General features: G+C 63.8%; 2 protein-coding genes across 2 annotated transcripts; both read left to right on the top strand.

The window, feature by feature from the left end:
• Positions 1-236: 236 nt before the first annotated feature.
• On the top strand, positions 237-12,261 carry CHLRE_05g236950v5 (uncharacterized protein). Its single transcript, XM_043062282.1, has 17 exons — positions 237-583; positions 783-1,176; positions 1,511-1,596; positions 1,783-1,852; positions 2,238-2,276; positions 2,554-2,568; positions 2,704-2,772; positions 5,724-5,858; positions 6,014-6,097; positions 6,373-6,608; positions 6,973-7,126; positions 7,413-7,735; positions 8,135-8,270; positions 8,725-8,997; positions 9,207-9,362; positions 9,882-9,996; positions 10,319-12,261. Exons 1-17 carry the CDS (start codon positions 546-548, stop codon positions 11,785-11,787), a joined length of 3,792 nt encoding a protein of 1,263 aa, XP_042924846.1. The 5' UTR covers positions 237-545; the 3' UTR covers positions 11,788-12,261.
• A 55-nt stretch (positions 12,262-12,316) lies between these two features.
• On the top strand, positions 12,317-18,453 carry CHLRE_05g236926v5 (uncharacterized protein). Its single transcript, XM_043062281.1, has 10 exons — positions 12,317-12,844; positions 12,962-13,029; positions 13,201-13,345; positions 13,544-13,642; positions 13,860-14,297; positions 14,490-14,639; positions 14,756-16,342; positions 16,487-16,609; positions 16,789-16,920; positions 17,113-18,453. Exons 1-10 carry the CDS (start codon positions 12,710-12,712, stop codon positions 17,914-17,916), a joined length of 3,681 nt encoding a protein of 1,226 aa, XP_042924845.1. The 5' UTR covers positions 12,317-12,709; the 3' UTR covers positions 17,917-18,453.
• Positions 18,454-18,458: the final 5 nt, after the last annotated feature.

Below are 18,458 nucleotides of genomic sequence, written 5' to 3'. Positions count from 1 at the left end.
GGTACGGGCAGAGGTCAGAGGGCGAGGACGCAGGCAGGATGGTGTGACACATCGGCTACTGGTTGTTGGGCAACAGCGCACAAGTGCAAGGGGAGGGTCAGGAGAGGGAGCGTGCACTGGCCGGCGCGTGCCGGCGTGGCGGTAGCAGTCGGTAGCACACAGGATGGGCGCCCCACGGGCCGGTCATCAGAAACTGCCCTTGCTGCGCTGCTTCACACCAATTAGGTATTATCTTCGCTCATCGTCACTGAAATAGAGATGCGCAGAAGCCATAGCAAACAAGCAGCGTTGCTTTTGTGTCGACCACCTTAGTTTGAACCCACTTGCGTTTAACCCTGTTCTGCTCCTGAGAATATGCATATTGCACTGTAACTGGCATTCGCGGGCTGCACCACCAGTATCTGAGCTGTTACAACGCGATGCCTTGAGATTCCGCACCAAGCAACGAGCTTCCAGTCGCTTGAGCAAGTATGGCATATATGAATCAACCGCAGCCGCAGCCTCCATATCCATGCTGTGACACCTGTGGAGTGGAGGCCCGCTGCATGCAGACTCGCTCCGAGTCGAGCCCGAACCTCGGCAGGTAAGTGGCGATGCTGAGGAGTGTCGTTGGTGGTCTTGGATATCTGCAAGCGAACCTGCTCTCGCGCCTGAGGTGGAAAGCGCCAGTCGTGCGGTTCGGCGGTTGGCGGATGGGGAAGGGGGGTGACGCGGTTGCCTGCGCCCAATACTGACGCTCTGCCTGCGGCCCCTGCCGGCGACCGTTCTGCAAACGACTACAGGTGGTTCTTCAAATGTCCTGACGGACACAAGAACCGATTCTTCTGGGCAGATGAGTGGCGCCGCCCGGCGCACCCTGGCCCCGCCGGCCACCAGCAGCACGCGGCTCCGCAGCACGGCGGCCTGCCTCAGCCCCCGCCGCCCCCTCAGCACGGCTACGACACCCACGGCAGCCCGCGCTTCGGCACTGCAGCATCCCAGCAGGACGTCCCCTTCCATGCGGGACAGCCCGGGCACCAGCAGCCGCTGCCGTACCCCCAGACGCCGCAGCAGCCACGCCCGGCGCCGCCGCAGATGCAGTCGCCGCCCGCCGCTGCGGGCCAGGCGGGTGGAGGGCCGTACGCGACCCCGCAGGCCCCGACCGGGGTCGGCGGGGGCATGCTGGTGCAGGTCCAGGTGCGTAGGTGCTGTGCCGTTGGCGGTCGTTGGTCAGGACTCGGGAGGCGGGCACGGAGGGGCGGAGTATGACGGGTATGCGGGGTGGCATGGGTTGTAGCTGGGGGCGCGATGGTGTCTGGGCACAGTGCGCCGTGCAGGCTGTCGTGTGATACGGTAACCAAACAGGCTCTGTGCATGCGTCATGCTCACGTTGGCCTGCCCTGAGCAGCCTGCGCCTCGCCGCTAGCCCTTCCTGTGGTGTGCCCGTCTAGCCATGCACCCCACGGCTGCTTCCTGTTTCCTACCGCCAGCGTTGCCGCTGCCCTCTGCTGCTGCTCACCCCATGTGACAGGTGCTGGAGATCGCGCCCGGGGACCTCGGCCTCAAGACGCCCGTGTACCATGAGCCCTTTCGCGACGTCATCATGCAGCTACCCTGGTGAGGGGGGCGTCCACGAAGCAGGGAATGGCTGTGGGGGCTGTGGGCCATGTTCATGAGCGCTTGGGGATTCTACTCCATAGCCAACTATACCCCGACAGTATCCCAGCTGGATTGCTGGCGGCTCTGACCTTCTGCGGTGTCCACACCCACCATCGCTTGTGTGCTGCCCGCTCTTTCCCATAGGCCCGAGTCGGGTCGGCACTGGGACAAGGGCGTGGGCGTGTGGCGCATCCGGTCGGGGTGCTACCTAGAGGTGCGTGCGTGCGTGCGCGCATGCGGGCGCGCGCTGGTGCGTGCGCTTTTTATGTGTACCAGTGACTGAGGAGGCAGGGTTCGCGAGGTGTGAGGCATGATTCGCGGGGGCGGGGGGGAGCACCGAGGGTGTGATTGAATCCCCTCGCGGGCATCCCCTTGCGGGAATGCCATCGTCATGCGTCAGAACCGTGCGGTATGCCGTGGCAGCCGTGGGGCATGCCAGTCGTTAGTTTTCCGGCGTAGCGCTGAGATGTGCGCTGCGCGCGCTACGTTTGATTTCTGAGTGGGGTTACTCAGCAGTCTCTGGGGCAGCGCGAACACGGACAGCTCCAGCTGTCTGCGGCTGACACCGCACGCTTGCCCTGTGCGTGAACGCGTGACAGGCCCGTGACCTACTGACCCGCAACGGCTACCGAGTGCAGGTGTGTTGCTTTTCTTTTGCGGTCGGGGCTTTGTTATTCCTGCATGCATAGTCTGTTGGATGCAGCCAGTCGGTACGTGGCCATGGCTGCGTGGGCCCAATGATGCTAGGGGCCATGTACCGTATTCCACACCACGGAGGGGCGAGTACACACCGGCGGTTTGTAGTTTTCCCCTGCCTGCTTATCTGCCACGATATGCTTACAAGCCTAACAAAGCAACCCCCATGTATCCTTGTGTGTTCCTACTGCATGTTGCTGTTGCGGACTGCTGCGTTAGGACGCACCGCCGCGGGTGAGTGCGACAGGGTGCTGCGTTTATACTAGATGTTGGTAGCTTGCCATACTACGCACCGTGATGTGCCATTGCATGCAAAGCCTTTGTCCATCCTGGCACCGCAACCCACATTGCTGTGCACGATATGCGCAGGTGCTCGACATTCTGGTGAAACGGACGTCGGCTTGGAGCCCACGAACGACGTACAAGCAAGCAGAAGAGGTGGGTGTGTTGTCCCTACCGCTTCCGAGGTGCTCAAATGCGCAACCTTTCATTCAGCAGCCAAAAGCGGGGTGTGGGGCTATGGGGCCAGCAGGAACATATGTGTCAGCTTCACAGAAGGGGACAGACCACCAGACACACTCAGGTGGTAACAGCCAGGCGAGACAGCTTCCACCAGCTCTCTCCCCTGCACCAGCTTTGCCTGAGCTTCCATATCCGAGCCCCCATCACCCTGTATGCCTGTACGTACGCACTTGAGTCCAACTGGACTGTGCCGCGGCAGCCACGGGGGCACCATTGCGGTGGTAACGGGTGGGGTGAGGACATGACAGGCCAGACAGCAGGGTAGGGCCAGGGGCTGGTAGGGCCGTCAGGGCCTCTCACGCACCCGGGCCTCTCACAAGGGCCACTAACACGGGCCATGTGCCAGCCCTGTCCACCTGAGGCCAAAGGCATGGCGGGCCAGAGCAGGGTAAGGCACTAAGGCATTGAGCACTCCCACGCGCCTCACGTGCACAGTCATACAGCAGCGTGTCGCCTGACCCAAACTGCCAGCGACCAGTATCTGGAGGGTGTGATGCTGAGATGCGGCGCGTGTCTGCGTGCAATGAGGTGGGGTCTGTGATGGGTCTGATGGGCATAAGCACCCCCATTCGGGGACCAAACTAGCTGCATATATAAGTGTTGCAGGCGTTATAAGGGCCCCCCGGCCCGGGCCTAGGTTTCTACAAGGACAGGAATGCACGTCGTGCTCACCACCTTGTAACCACACACAACAAAAAAAAAGATGGGCGGTCCCAGCGGGTATTCGCTGAGCTCGAGCGACGCGCCGCGATGGGAACCTCGTTCCGACTTGATTATGCACTTAAAATTGCCTGCCGTACATCCCCAAAAGCAGCCCGGTTAGCTCAGTCGGTAGAGCGCAAGGCTCTTAACCTTGTGGTCGTGGGTTCGAGCCCCACATTGGGCGTCCACAAGCACTGCGACAGCGGTGATCTTCTGGAAACACAATTGGCGAAGTGGCCGAGTGGTCTAAGGCGCAGGATTTAGGCTCCTGTCCGAAAGGGCGCAGGTTCAAACCCTGCCTTCGTCATTTTTACTATTGCGACTCTGATCCTTTTCGGAGCCAATTAAAGCTCTTGACATCACCTAGCACGTCCCAGCCTGCTTTTAGGGGCGTGTGGACATGCTTGGAGCGGGGCTTACAATGCATGATGCTCCTCACCTGGACATTGCCCAAAGCCGTGGGCCGGCGTTCGACCAGCCGCGCACTCCTGCCCTGCCGTTGCCAATTGTGTGCCATCTGTTGGGTTCTGGGAATCAGCTGCACCCTACGGGACTTTACCAACCTGCCTTACCACTGTCCCATCGCACGCCCAAAGCCGTGGACCTACGCCGTGGACCTAGGAAGCTGCCTTTCCCCTTCCGCAACTACCGCAACATACCAGCCGCATACCTGCCCGCTGCGAATGGCCTCTTAAGCCGCAGCCTGCCTGCGGTAGTTACCTCTCCGGACCTAGGCGAAGCAATCTATATGGGGAATGGACAGGGGACACGACCTACGCCTGTGCTAGGTGGGTTCGCTAAGACCAACCAACGGATCAACCCTGTTTGCGCCTGCCTGCACAATTAGTCTCCAAAAGTTGCGTCAACGGCGTAGGAAGGCCCAGGAAGCGAGGGCATTTCCAGCTGCTTATTTGTGCAACATCGGAGAGAGAAGTGATCAAATGAGGATATTATGGACTGCTTGAGCCTTGAGGTGTTGTTTTAAGTTGATGGCAGAGGTATCAAATTGGGCGCCGACCTGCCTGTCGACATGCCGAGTGGTTCGGGGCCTGGCTCACCGCACACACAAGCGCTGATCACCTCAGCGTTGGTCGGCGTCATATTACGACCTCTTGCGAGTCCTTAAGCTGACAGGCTGGCCGGTGGCACACGAGCAGTGTCATGCGATCTGTGATGGGAGCGAGGGCGTGGTATTGTGGGCAGTCCCGGCACCCGTAGAAAGCTCGAACGACGCGCCGCGATGGGAACCTCGTCGCGATATTTATCTATCTAATAGAAAAGATTGATTGTGCATCCCCAAAAGCAGCCCGGTTAGCTCAGTCGGTAGAGCGCAAGGCTCTTAACCTTGTGGTCGTGGGTTCGAGCCCCACATTGGGCGTCCACAAGCACCGCGATAGCGGTGATGCGGAGACAAGTTGGTCCTGTGGTCTAGTGGTTAGGACAGCAGACTCTGAATCTGCTAACCTGAGTTCAAATCTCAGCAGGACCTCTCTTGCTTTTGCGCCAGCCCTTGTGGCCCCCGCTGTGAGGCCTTCTCTTTTTGTTTCCCCTATTGTCGCTTGCCTGTATTTCCCCATTGTCGCCTTGCCTAGTCCTAAGAATGCGGATGTTACAGAGGGAACAGTCCCAGCACCTGAAGACGCCAAGCCATCACATGCTGTCAGGGCCCAACTTGACTCTACCAACCCGACTTTGCTGCAAACCCTCCCGCGGTCAAAGTCCGTGTGAATCCGCGCACAGTGAGTCCTAGCCAAGCCTCAACCCGCCAGAGCCCCACCGCTGTGCCTCAACACCACAAGCCTAGGCACAGGAGTGCCGGGAATCGTCCACACACGCACAGCGCACGCACTAACCAGGGCGCAAGCGTCCAGGCACTAGAACGGTCGCCCACACGTGCATCCTGCCCACAGTCCTACGGGGTCCAAAATGACCGGGTTTGAGGGCTGGCAGTGTGGTAGGACCACTGCCAGGCTCGCTGGGCCGCCTGTACTTGGCCACACTGAGCCAAGAGTGCCGTAGATTGCAGCATACACTCAAGAAGATGCACTAGAAACAGTCTGGCTTGGTTTGAGCATGCCATTCCTCGGTGCATTGCCTTGACCGGAAGGCTTGAGCCATGGCGCTTTCTCATCATGCCGCTTCTACGCACCGCCGCCTGTTCACAGTGGGTGCTCCCCAAGGTGGACCCGGAGCTGTGGGGGCGGCTGTTCGCGTACCAGCGGGAGGGCGTGCTGGCAGGCGTGCGCTTTGGGGGCCGCGTGCTGTATGCGGATGAGATGGGGCTGGGCAAGACCGTGCAGGTATGGGCGCGGGCGCGGGCGCGGGCGCGGGCGCGGGCGCGGGCGTGGGCTTACTGGGGCTTGGGACTAGCACACTCAGAGCCAGCGTGTCCTGTCCATTACAGTGTTGAAGTTGTAGTTGAGTTTGCAGACTGAGCTCGCCCGCTTGCTGCCAGGCCCTGACGCTCATGTCCTGCTACACGGAGGACTGGCCGCTGCTGATCATCTGCCCCACGTCACTACGCTTCGCCTGGGTTGCGGTGAGCACGGTCTCGCGGCAAATGGCGCGCGCACATATGGAGGTTGGAGCTGGGTGAACGCCTAGTGCAGAAGGACCACACCGAATAACGAACATACCCTTGCAACAATTTAATGAAGAACAGTTTTATGCGCAGCGAGCAGCGGCGCCGGGCGGTGGCAGTGAAAGCCGATGCAGCAGCCCGCCTACCGTACCGACATGCTTGGCGCTGCGCTTCACACGCTGCCCTGCTTGCTTCCGATCCTTTCCATCCCTCCCAACCCCCCACGCGCGCAGGCGGTGCAGCAGTGGCTGCCGCCGCACCTGCAGCCCGCGCCGGCGGACCTGTGGCAGGTGGGCGCAGTCACGGACTGGGACCGGCTGGCGGCGGCGGCGGGCATTGAGCCTGGCTCGGATCACGAGGAGTACCCGCGGGGAGGCGGCAGGGCTGGTGGGGGCGGGCGGTTGCGGCCGCACATTGCGGTTGTGAGCTACGACCTGGCCACCAAGATAGCGCCGCAGCACGCCAGCAGGTGCGGTGGCTGGGGGCTGGGGGCTGGGGGCTGGGGGCGCACGCAATGGGAGGAGGCACCGGAGGGGGCACGGAAGCCGGGAATGGGCTGTGTATGTGGCTGTGTGCGCGTTAGTGTACGGGGAAAGAAACACGTGTAGGTATGCTGGGGTCAGACTGGAGGCGGCAGAAAGGGGACTGGAGCCCACACAGCTGTCACGCGGTGTTGTAGAACCGGATCAGGCCGGGCCGGCCTTCAGCAATCAGCACCTACCCTGCGTACGTGCACTCCTACGCCTGCTGCCTACTTCGCTACACTTCTCTGTAACAATCGTTGCAACCCCGCCCCCCCCCCATCTGTCTATGAATGCCTGTGGTGCGCACAGGTACCGCGCCATCATCTGCGACGAGTGCCACGCGCTCAAGAATCGGACCACGCAGCGCGCGCAGAAGATCGGGCCGCTGGTGCGCGCCGCGGACCGTGCAGTGCTGTGCACCGGCACCGCCATCCTCAACCGCCCCATCGAGCTGTTCACGCAGGTAGGCGCGGGCAGGGGCGTCCAGGCATGATTACCGTAGTTTGGAGAAGGCTGGGCGTGGGCGGCAGGGGGGCATGTAACTTTGAACCAATCCCGTAAGGAAACAGTCGCGCTGCAAGGAGAAACTGCAGCCGCAGGGGAGGGGGGCTACATGACCAAGCCCAACAAATTAATAAGTCCTGGGGCGGGGCAGCGTGCCGGGGGAGAGCGTGCGTGTATGTGCAGGGGGTGGTTACTGTAATGACAACGCGTGGATGGTCCGGCATACCACACACACACACACACAGGTGGACATGCTAAAGCCCGGCCTGCTGGGCTCCTACACCGAGTACGGCGACCGCTACTGCGTCAACACAGCCAACACCTTCTACCAACAACAACAACAACAACACCAGACTCCCAACAGCCCCGGAGCCGGAGGCCGCGGCAGTAGCGGAGGCCGCGGCTACGGCGGAGGACGCGGCGGCGGCTACAGCCCGGCTGGGGGCTTCCCGGGCCAGGAGTACACGGGCGCCAATGCGCTGGGGGAGCTGAAGGCGGTGCTGGGCGAGTGTGTCATGGTGCGGCGGCGAAAGGACGAGGTGCTGGGGGACCTGCCGCCCAAGATACGGTGCGAGGGGGGAGGGAGGAGGGGAGGAGGGGGAGGGGAGGGGGGGAGGAGGGAATGAGAGAGATGGGGAGGGGCGGGAGGGAGGGAGGGAGGTGGTGGGTCAAGGACACGCCGGGGCTGTACGGGACATGCTGAGGATGTTGCGATGGTGGGATGTCGAGGGTAAACGCATGGGCCCATGACCCATTACCTCCCTCTCACCTGCGCGCCACTTGCACAACACAGCTTCCACTTCCAACCTCCCGCTCCCCCCTCCCTCATCCCGGTCTGCTCCCTCCCCTTGACCTGCTGCAACAACATGCCAACATCATCTCGTCTTAATCATGTATGGAACCCCCCTCTGCGCTCCCCCTCCCCCGACCCCTCCCCCCCCCACACACACACACGACACACCCGCAGCTCCAAGGTGCCGCTGCAGCCGTGTGAGGACGACCTGCGGCGTGTGGCCGCCGACCTGCGGGAGCTCAAGAGGGTGCTGGCAGCGGCGGCGGCGGGGCACATGAGCGGCCACGAGGCGCTGAGCGCGAGGCAGCAGGTGGGGGCGTGTGTGCGTGTGTGTGTGTGTGTGTGTGTGTTGTGCGTGTGTAAGTGTGTGTGTGTGTGTGTTGTGCGTGTGTGTGTGTGTGTGTGTGCGTGTGTGTGTGTATGTGTGTGTGTGTGTGTTGTGCGTGTGTAAGTGTGTGTGTGTGTGTTGTGCGTGTGTAAGTGTGTGTGTGTGTGTGTGTTTGCGGAGTAAGGGGGACATGTTCATCATTAACAGGGTTGCGACCCATGTACCGTGTTCATGGAAGGTGTATTCGGGGACTGATGGTGCTGTGGTGACTGATGCGGGTACTTCCACCACCGCCCTCTTTGCAACCCCCCATCCCACCTGCATTTTCCCCAGCCTCAAACAGCACCCTCCGCTCCTGCCCCACCCACCCACCACCATCCCACGCCCTGCACCCCCCCCCCCCAACACACACACTCTCTCTCACACACACGCACAGGCCTGGAGTGCCGCCTACCGCGCCACGGGCCCCGCCAAGCTGACGGAGGCCAAGGCCTTCCTCACGCGGCTGCTGGAGCGGGACGCCGACGACGCCACCGCCACACAGGCCGCCGCCGCTGCAGCCGCCGCAGGAGGTGGTGGTGGTGGTGCTGCTGGCGGAGGTGGTGGTGACGAGGCGGGTGGTGGTGGTGGTGTGAGTGGGCCCTGCAAGGTGCTGGTGTTCGCGCACCACCAGGAGGTGCTGAACGGCCTGCAGGAGCACCTTAAGCAGGTGCGTGTTTGTGTGTGTGTGTGCGTGTGTATGTGTGTGTATGTGTGTGTGTGTGTGTGTTTGTTTGCACCATTCCCAGTAAGAAATTAGAGGCAGCAAAGGCAAAGGACAAGGCACGCTAGTCCAAAAGCAGTTCCAACCTTGATCGCACCACTGATATCTCCGCCCCCGTTCGCATGAATCCCCCCCCCCCCCACCTACCCCCACAGCTCAAGGTGATGCACATGCGCATCGACGGCTCCACTCCCGCCCACGAGCGCGACAAGGCGGTGGCGGCCTTCCAACGCCTGGGGCCCCGCACGCCGCGTGTGGCGCTGCTGTCCCTGCACGCCGCCGGCACCGGCCTCACCCTCACAGCCGCCACGGTGGGTTTGGGAGGGTGTGTGCACGTGACTCTGTGGCTGTGTGGCTGTGTTAAAGAGCACGAGGAAGAACAAAGCGCAAAGGCGGTGTGACGGTGTGACGGTGTGACGGTGTGGGTTTGCGTGGAAGCCCAGCGCCCTGACGGATGCAGCCCCTTGTCCACCGGCACGGGCCTGTCAGACACCTTCCTACAAACCCGGCACACGCGCTTGCCTCGGCCCGCCCACGTAGTCCTCCCGCAGCCCTTCCCGCAGCCCTTTCCTGCATCCTCGCCTCCATCCGCTGCCTCCCTCCCTCAGTCTCCCCTTCTGCCTCCCGCGACTCCCTCCCCCATTTAGCCTCCCTCCCTCCCTCATCTATTCATCCTGCCTCGGCTCCCTCCATTCCCCATCAATATTATCGCTTCCCACTCTCGCCTCTGCCTGTACCTTGCGACTTTGCCTTGGTTTGGTTTAGTTTGGGCTGGTATTTACAGCCCCCCCTGTGCCTCCCTGCCTCCCTCCCTGCCTCCTCCCAAGCAGGTGGTTGTGTTTGTGGAGCTGGACCAGAGCCCCTCGTTGCTGGTGCAGGCGGAGGACCGCGCGCACCGCGTGGGGCAGGCGGCGCACGTGCACGTCTACTACCTCATGGCCAAAGGTGGCTGGGGCGCGGGAGGGATGGCGGGCGTGTGTTTGCGTGTGTTTGCGTGAAAAACTGTGCCGTGTGTGTCGGGGGGGGGGCGAGGGGGGAAGGGGAATTCACCATTCCCAGCAGGAATGGATGGGCTGTGGGAGGGAGGGAGGAGGGCTCCGGGTCGCTGTTGTTGTTGAAGGACGGGAAGGTGGAGCTGGGAAGCTACGTTTTCCTGTTCAAACCTGACAATATCCAGCAGTGGAAGTTTGGCGTTGAACAGCTGTCGGGCTTTACTGCGTGTCACAAACATGCGTCTGTTTTTGTACTTATACCCTTCGGCACGCAGGCACGCTGGACGAGCAGATTTGGGCCATGTTGGAGCGAAAGCGCTTCGTGTGCGGGGCGGCGCTGGACGGCCCTGGGCCCGCAGCAGCAGTGGCTGCCGCCCCCGCGGGGGCGGCCGCCGCTGCCTATGACACTGCGCCTGTGGGCACGACGGGCGGCGCCGGCAGCAGCGGCGGTGCCGGCGGTGCCGGTGGAGGCGGATTCGGCGCAGCTGAGGGGGGCGGCGGCGCTGTGGGGGTCGAAGGGGAGGTGGATCTGGATCTGGAGGGCCTGGATGAGCAGCTGTTCGAATCCGCGAGCCAGCCGCAGGAGCAGCTGTGGGGAGGCAGCGCCGGCGCTGGCTCTGGTGCGGGTGCGGGTGGCGGCGGTAGCGCCGGTAGCGGTAGTCAGCTGTACGGGTACGGCGTCCCGCGATCGGCTGGGTCGGGATATGGCACCCCCGCCGGCGTCGTCGCTGGTGGGGCGGCGGCAGCAGGCGGCACCCAAGCGGGCGGCACGCAGGGCGCCGGCGGCGGCAGCAGCGGCGGCGCTGGCGGCCGCGGCGTTGCGGCGGCGGGTGGCTCGCACTCGGACGCAGTCGTCGCCATGCGCCGCAACCTGTTCTGGGACAGTGACGAAGACGGCGACAACGGTGGTGGCGGCGGTGGCGGCGGCGGGCGGGGAACGCCGACTGTGCAGCGCGGCGGCGGCAGCGGTGGCGGCGGCATCCACACACCGCCCACGCAGCCGCCGCCTGCCGATGGCCACTATGGTAGTGGCTGGGCTGGAAGCGGCGGCGGCGGCGGCGGCGGCGGTTACGGGAGCGGCAGCGGCCCGGGTGACAGCACCGGCCGCCCTGGCTCGCAGCTGGGATCAGGTCTGGGCGGCTCGGGTCGGGCGGGTAGTGCTGGGGCGGCGGCGGTGGCGGCCGCGGCGGCGGCGGCGGCAGGTCAGGCAGCCGCAGCAGCAGGCGGGGATGTGGAGATGGTGGGCGACGTCGAGCTGGTTGGAGCAGGCGGAGGCTCGGGCGGGGGCGGGGGCGGGGGCAGAGGTGGGACTCAGAACAGCAGCAGCCACGTCCACAGCCACCCCGCCGACACCCACACCCGCGCCAACGCGGCTGCGTCATGGGGCGGTAGGGAAGCGAGCGGCGGCGGCAGGGGCGGCAGTTGGGAGCAAGGGACGGTCGGGGTGGGAGGAGGCGGGGGCAGTGAGCTGCGACGGCGAGAGCGGCGCGAAACCCCGCCCTACCCGCAAACCCAGGTCCTTGCGGGCCAGCAGCAAGTGCAGCAGCAGCAGCAGCCGGGCTCGCAGCCGCAGGGCGGCAGTAGCGGCAGCGGCAGGCGGGGCGGGGGCGGCGGCGGCGGGAGCGCGAGTGTGGTGGTTGACTTGACGCAGGCCGATGATGATGACGGCGGTGGCAGTGGGGGTGGAGGTCAGCAGGCGGCAAAGCGGCGCAAGGCGGAGAAGGTCGAGATTGTAATTGACTGAGGGCGTCTGGCCGTAGGCTGGACGACCGTTATGGACCCTGAGCCCTGCCAACGGCGCAGGTTGGCAAACCACTTGAGACTAAATTTGTCAAGTCTCAGGCGGGCGGGGCTCAGGCAATGGCTCAGACATTGGCGTTGCAACGTTTGTAGCTAATCTCTTCTCCGGGGTGCGGGTATCGTCGCGCTGCTACACGCAAGGATGTTGCGTCGGATGTTGCGTCGGATGGCTTGGCAGTGTTGTTGTGCTGAAGCGTGCAGGAGGTTGGGGCTGCGCCCATGTGTAAATTAGGCTTTTGTTTAATAGCCTTGATGGTGGGCGAGCGCAGGCTGTCTTGCGCAGACGAAGAGGACTGGACCGCCGCGTGAGGCATGCAAGTGCAACGCATGCGGGGTGGGCTGCAGGGGGTGTTTGTCGGATCGGCATTTTCAAAATCGTCGCACAACTGACACCTGGCCACTGTAATTACAGTATCGCAGATGCGGATCCACACGACGCAGTTACACATGTAGGGAATACTTAAAAACAACTTCAAGTTCAAGCTGTGGGGCAACAGCTGCTCAATACCTGCCGCTTCTTATTGGCACTTTGATGCCAAGCATGGCACACCGTATGCAGTAGGCATATTGTCAAGCAAACTGGGTGGTAAAATTGCGAGTGTCACAGGTTGACCGAGCCCCGGCGATGCAAGAACGGCGCAGGAGCAAGCGCATTAGCCTCAGCGTCTTGGATGTGGAGCTGGGAAAGATCACCAGGCAGAGGCGTAAGGTTGAAGCGCCGGCGCTCAGGTGCGCCCCCTGCCCTTCTGCCTGCTCGTTGGAGTTGCCTCCGCCGTGCTGCTGGCCCGTCCGCACGCAAACACACAAGCTCCAGGCTCTCGTACCCACAGCCTATTAGTTCCGCGTTGCTTACAAATCTGGCTTGAATGGCCTGCACGCAGGGTAAGGTCCGCTATGGGGTGCTGCCGCCGTTCGGCCCAAACCTGGATTCCGCCAAGCGCGAGGCCATCCATGCGGCGAACACGCTGCTGCAGAAGAGTTTCCCAGAGCAAAAGGGCGACGTAAGTGCATGGAGGTCACTATGCCTGGTCTCAGCTTGCACAGTGTCGCCCAGGCGCCGATGTCAGCAACACACCTGCAGTCCCTATCACGTTACAATTCGCTTCCCCCCGTGACAGGTCGAGAGGTGCGTGTACCGTGGGCGCAGGCGCGACACAGACGGTTGGCTGAAGAGTGAGGATCCCAGGTATGCTACATCGGGCTGCCAAACAGGGTAGCATCACGATGGCTGTGACGGGCATTGTGTCTCTAGCGCACCGTATTCGCACCCAGCTTTCTGCTGCTGCTCACCCATGCGGCCGAGCCATCCTTCATGACTTCCCCACATGTCTGACAACGTGCCGTTATTGTGCATCAGGCTTGAGCCATGCCTGGTGGCCTGCCTGTGGCTGGGCACGCGAGTGGTGGCGGCGGCAGTGCTGCGGCTGACGTTCCCGACAACAACAGGCGCAGGCAATGACGCAGCTCACAGGCTCGTTGCCTCACTCGCAACCCACCTTCAGGTGCGATGTGTACCTTCAGCGTTGCGGTTTGTGCTTTGGGTACCAACAGCCCTTGGTATTATTGTGCTGTGCCGACGCCAGTTCCAGTCCACGCCCGCATGTTCCCACCTTGTTTCAGTCCACAATGGTATGTTGCTGTGCGCGCTTGTGCTTAGACATAATTCCCTCATACTTTGTCGACCGACCACCGCTGCGCAGATCATCTTCCAGGCTACGTCGGCGCGGCTGCAGCGGCGCGGGCTGGGGCGGCTACTGCTACGCTGCATCATGCTGACCGCGGTGCAGCAGGGGCACCAGGTGAACGCGTGCGTGCGCACACTAGGAGAAGCGTGTACCCTGGATTTGGTAGGATTTGGGGAACGGCGTGTGCAAGACACTTCTCCTGAGTTCGATGTGCAGGCGGCGCTGGTGTAAGGCAGCCTTTTGAAGGACCTTACGCAATGTGCAATACCGGTACAAGCACCTGGTGCGGTAGATAACTCTTTTGTTCATTGTTGCGTGAACCTGATTGCAGTACTTCACGGCTCTGGTCTCGAGCGGCAGCACCATGGACTTCTGGAGGCACATGGGCTTCAAGGAGGTGCAGTTCAAACAAGATCAAACCGGGAAACTGGGCCCGCCGAGGGGCCTGTCTAAGGACCTCAAGCCAGTGCTGCAGGAGAGCAGCAAGCAGTCCATCTTCGCCCTCAACATCTGGTATGGGGAACGGCCCAAGAAGGTGGAGAAGGTGGACCTGAAGGAGGAGGCGCAGCCGCAAGAGCAGGGCTCGCAAGAACAGCTGCAGCAGGAGCGGGAACTGCAGCAGCAGGATCCGGAGGGCGCGCTGACGAGACTTCTGGCGCGCAGCAGTGCGCAACTCAAGAGCGACCCCTACGAGGACAGCGAGCAGGCGCCAGGCGTGGTGTGGCCGCCGGCAGCGGCAGCAGGCGCACCTGATGGCACCGGTGACACGGTAAGCAGGGCGCAATGCTGGTCACGTGCTTGATGGGGTTGATATGGGTGCGTGTTGAGGCTGCTCACCGGCCGCAGCCGACTCCTGTGGGCAGGAGCGCAGGCTGGCCCCGGTGCCGGTCAAATCATGACTGCATGTGCCGTGTTGCACGCATCACGTATGGCTGCTGACAACGGTGCGCTGGCTGCGCAGGAGCCAGCTGACAACGGTGCGCTGGCTGCGCAGGACCCAGCTGACAACGGTGCGCTGGCTGCACAGGACCCAGCTGACAAAGGTGCGCTGGCTGCACAGGACCCAGCTGAACACGGCAGCGCGGTGTGGCTGGTGGAAAGCGAGAATCAGGTGCGGGCGTAGCAACTGGGGCTTGGCATGCAGGTGGCCACCAGGGCCCATGCGCTGGACTGCAAGCCTGCAGTCCCAGAACATTTGCTGAGCTTCGCTTCACACGGTCTATGCAGGTGGAGCAAGCAGCCGCATGCGTTGCAGCTGCTTTCGCTGGCGCTGGACCCGCGGGCGCTGCGGCGGGAACCAAGGGCGCGGCAGCGGGAACCAAGGGCGCGGCAGCGGGAACCAAGGGTGCTCCGGCGGGAACCAAGGGCGCTGCGGCCGGAACCCAGGGTGCTCCGGCCGGAACCCAGGGTGCTCCGGCGGGAACCAAGGGCGCTGCGGCCGGAACCAAGGGTGCTGCGGCCGGAACCCAGGGTGCTCCGGCCGGAACCCAGGGTGCTCCGGCGGGAACCAAGGGTGCTGCGGCCGGAACCAAGGGCGCTGCGGCCGGAACCCAGGGTGCTCCGGCCGGAACCCAGGGCGCTGCGGCGGGAACCCAGGGCGCTGCGGCCGGAACCCAGGGTGCTCCGGCCGGAACCCAGGGTGCTGCGGCCGGAACCAAGGGCGCTGCGGCCGGAACCAAGGGTGCTGCGGCCGGAACCCAGGGTGCTCCGGCGGGAACCCAGGGTGCTGCGGCCGGCACCAAGGGCGCTGCGGCCGGAACCAAGGGCGCTGCGGCCGGAACCAAGGGCGCTGCGGCCGGAACCAAGGGTGCTGCGGCCGGAACCAAGGGCGCTGCGGCCGGAACCAAGGGTGCTGCGGCCGGAACCAAGGGCGCACCGGCGGGAACGGGAGCTACCGCTGCCGCCACCGCGGCTCACCAGCAGGCGCTGGCGTGTCAGCGGCCGCCAGGTCAAGCAGCAGCCGCAGCCACGTCATCCCTTGGTGAGGCTGTTCAACGGGCAGCTGCACTGGTGGAGGCGGCGGCAGAAGAGGAGGCGGCGGCCGTAGGAATCGCGGTATCGGCCGTGGAGGCGGAGGAAGCTGCGCTGGCAGACTTTGCGGCTGCGGCTGAAGCGGCAGAGATGGGGATGGAGATGGAGGTGGATGAGGTAGGGGCGGAGATTGTACCGGCGACGGGGCGTGACTTTACGGCGGCGGCGGTTGGTGGCTCCACTACGCCGCAGCCTGAGGACGCGGTGACTTCAGAGGACGGCGGCGCTGCCGTGCAGCCGGATGCCGAGGAGCACCGGCCCGCAAAACGCCGACGGTACAGCGGGGATCGCTGTGCTGGGGAGTCGCAGGAGCAGCTGGCACAGCAGAAGGAGCCGTCGTCGCCGGCCAGCACTTTGTCGCTGCCTGGCAATGACAGCGAAGGCGGCGGCGGTGGCGCCAGCGCAGGCAAATGCGCCGCGGCCGCCACGCCAGAGGGCGCCGGCGGCACCGGCGGAGCTGGTGCCGCAATTGACGGGGCATGCCTGCAGGCGTCACCGCACGCGTCTCCTCTTCGGGTGGCGGCCCCGGCCGCGCCCCACGAGGTGTCTTGTGCGGCGTCGCCGCGTTTTCCAGCAGCGGAGGACGCCGGCGGAGGGCTAGACGGGAGCTGCAGGAGCGGCAACGCGGACGCTTTCAAGGATGACACCGGTATGAAGACGACGCCAGGGGTGGGCGATGGCGGCGGGGGCGGCGTGTCATTCCAGCATCTACCGCAGCAGCAGGCGGCACACCTTCGCGATATTTTGGCAAAGCACTACCCAAGCGTGCTCCGCCTGCTGCACGTAAGAAAGAGGCTACGGAAGCTCGCAGCTTCCATGTGTGTAATTTGATTGCGGCACTGTAGAGAGAACTAGAGACATGTGTCTTGCCTTGCTGCATTATAACCCCACCCCTGCCTTGGCTTGCTTGGTCTCTCCTTTCTGCAGTCCATCTCCGGGCCGCGCAACCAACAGAGCCACGGGTGCGGCAGCGGTTCTGTCGGGCTGCCGGTGCTGCCGCTGGAGGTTCTACACCGCTACGCCACCACCGGCCTGGGGTGGAACTACAAGGTGGGACGCTCGGGCTGTGCCGGGGTAGCGGTGGCGAGGGCGTGCGCGCGTGGCGCAGGTATGCGCGGGAGTAGGATGACACGCACGGGGCCAACTATCGTCATTGGTCCTAGATGACAGAAATGTACCGCCGGCTGGTGGTGCATGATGATGCAGCGTCCTTTCTGTCCTCGGCCCAGATGGTGATCAGGCCAGCGGCCCCGGAGGCGAACAGCAGCACTGGAGCGGCGGCTGCAGCAATGCCGGCCTTTGAGGCTACGGTGACGCTGCGATCGCGTGACTTGTCAGCGAGTGCGGAAGCCAAGGGCAAGGTGTGTTCTGGCTTCGTTGTTCCTAGAGCGGCTGCTTGGCCTTGTGGGCTTGTGGCCCATGCATGAGGTGCTACATCGTACTTCGCCACTGATGTAGCACTAGAGCAACACGCCCTGACCGCACAACAAGGCGCACGAGCCATGCAAAAGTCGGCAGAAATGTTTACCGGCATTACTTGTTGCCGTGCACAGGCTGCTGCTGATATGGACACGGCCGAGCAGCTGGCGGCGGCGGCCTTTCTGCAGAACCAACTGGCGGCGGGCGTGAGCCCCGACCGCCTGTGGGCGCAGCAGCAGACTCAGCCGCAGCCGCAGCACACGCCTGCGGCAGGCGTGGCTGCGGCTCCAGCGGCCCAACACGGCAGCAGCTCCAGCGGCCCTGAGGCCGCTGCGCCCGCAGGGGCCATGCCGCCACCCGGGAACCCGCCCGCAGCCGCCTCCCCAGCGCCGCCGCCCGTTGGGCTGCATGCCGGCGGCCAGCAAGCCCACCACCACATGCCGCAGCCCTGCCCGCCACATCCGTTCTACACGCCAGGCTGCTGGCCCTACCCACAGCCGTACGCCTACGTCATGCAGCCGCCGCATCAGCAGCAGCAGCCGCCCCAGCAATATCACCCGCAGTTTGCGGCTTGGATGCCGGGCAGCGCCCAGCTGCCGCAGCCACCGCAGCTCAGCATTGGGCAGCAGCCGGCGGCGGAGAAACCCGCTGGCGCGCCCACCGCTGGCGCCGCAAGTGGTGGCGGCGCGGGTGATGATGTCGGTGGCGCCGCGCCGCCGCCCATGCCGCCGCATCCCAGCGCTTACCCTGGCTACTACTGGCCGCTGCCGCATTGCATGCCATTGCCAGGCCCTGGCGGACCCTACGCGGGCTATCCGCAAGCCCCGTCCGGACCCTGGGGGGCGCCGCCGCCGCCGCCGCCAGCCAGCGGCGCGCAGTGGCCGCAGGGGCCATGGCCTTCCCATCGGGCGCTAGCGCTGCCGCCGGCGCAGCAGTAGCCCCTGAAGTTGGAGTTGATCACAGCAGCGTTGATACAGCAGCAGCCGGTAGCGCAGTGGGCAAGTGTTGATGGGGATGGACAGTTGGCGCATTGTTGCAAGTGCTGCTGGAGATAGGTCATTGCGCGCTCAAGCGCTCATTGGAAAGAAAGCGTGGAAGTCCGACTTGTGTCGGCACCGGTGGCAGTTTTGAGGAAGAAGCTGGGCCTGTTAAGCTTGGCCCCTTCGCTGGTAAGCCCAGGTTGAGCTTTCAAGATGCGAGATTGCATTGATTACCAGCCCAGATACGAGCCCTGGTTGCAATCAGTACTTACTGGAGCGACAACGGAGGCAGCGGCGGTCGCTGTGCAGCTAGCCGAGGCCGGTTTGCATGCATTAGGTGTACTCTTCTTTGCCATGCAGCCCATGCTTGACGCAAGAGACGAGCTTGGGGAAGGGGAGGTCAAGGGGAGATGCCGTGTGGCGTGCCGCGCGATGGGTGCCGAAGGGGTGCCACGATGAGAAGAAGGCACGGCATTAATGTAAGTGTTGCTATTGCAAGA

This window comes from Chlamydomonas reinhardtii, chromosome 5 (assembly GCF_000002595.2).
Source record: "Chlamydomonas reinhardtii strain CC-503 cw92 mt+ chromosome 5, whole genome shotgun sequence".
NCBI classification, from domain to species: domain Eukaryota; kingdom Viridiplantae; phylum Chlorophyta; class Chlorophyceae; order Chlamydomonadales; family Chlamydomonadaceae; genus Chlamydomonas; species Chlamydomonas reinhardtii.
The sequence above is the reverse complement of the archived record's forward strand: the minus strand, read 5'-3'. Positions and strand labels throughout refer to the sequence as shown.

Bases quoted from the DNA above. Each gene is read 5' to 3' on its own strand.
- CHLRE_05g236950v5 (XM_043062282.1), top strand. From the start codon at position 546: ATGCAGACTCGCTCCGAGTCGAGCCCGAACCTCGGCAG. The intron at 5,859-6,013 runs GTATGGGCGCGG...GCTTGCTGCCAG, and splicing joins GGCTGGGCAAGACCGTGCAG to GCCCTGACGCTCATGTCCTG. The intron at 7,127-7,412 runs GTAGGCGCGGGC...ACACACACACAG, and splicing joins CCATCGAGCTGTTCACGCAG to GTGGACATGCTAAAGCCCGG.
- CHLRE_05g236926v5 (XM_043062281.1), top strand. From the start codon at position 12,710: ATGGCCTGCACGCAGGGTAAGGTCCGCTATGGGGTGCTGCCGCCGTTC. The intron at 14,298-14,489 runs GTAAGCAGGGCG...CTGGCTGCGCAG, and splicing joins CTGATGGCACCGGTGACACG to GAGCCAGCTGACAACGGTGC. The intron at 14,640-14,755 runs GTGCGGGCGTAG...CGGTCTATGCAG, and splicing joins TGGTGGAAAGCGAGAATCAG to GTGGAGCAAGCAGCCGCATG.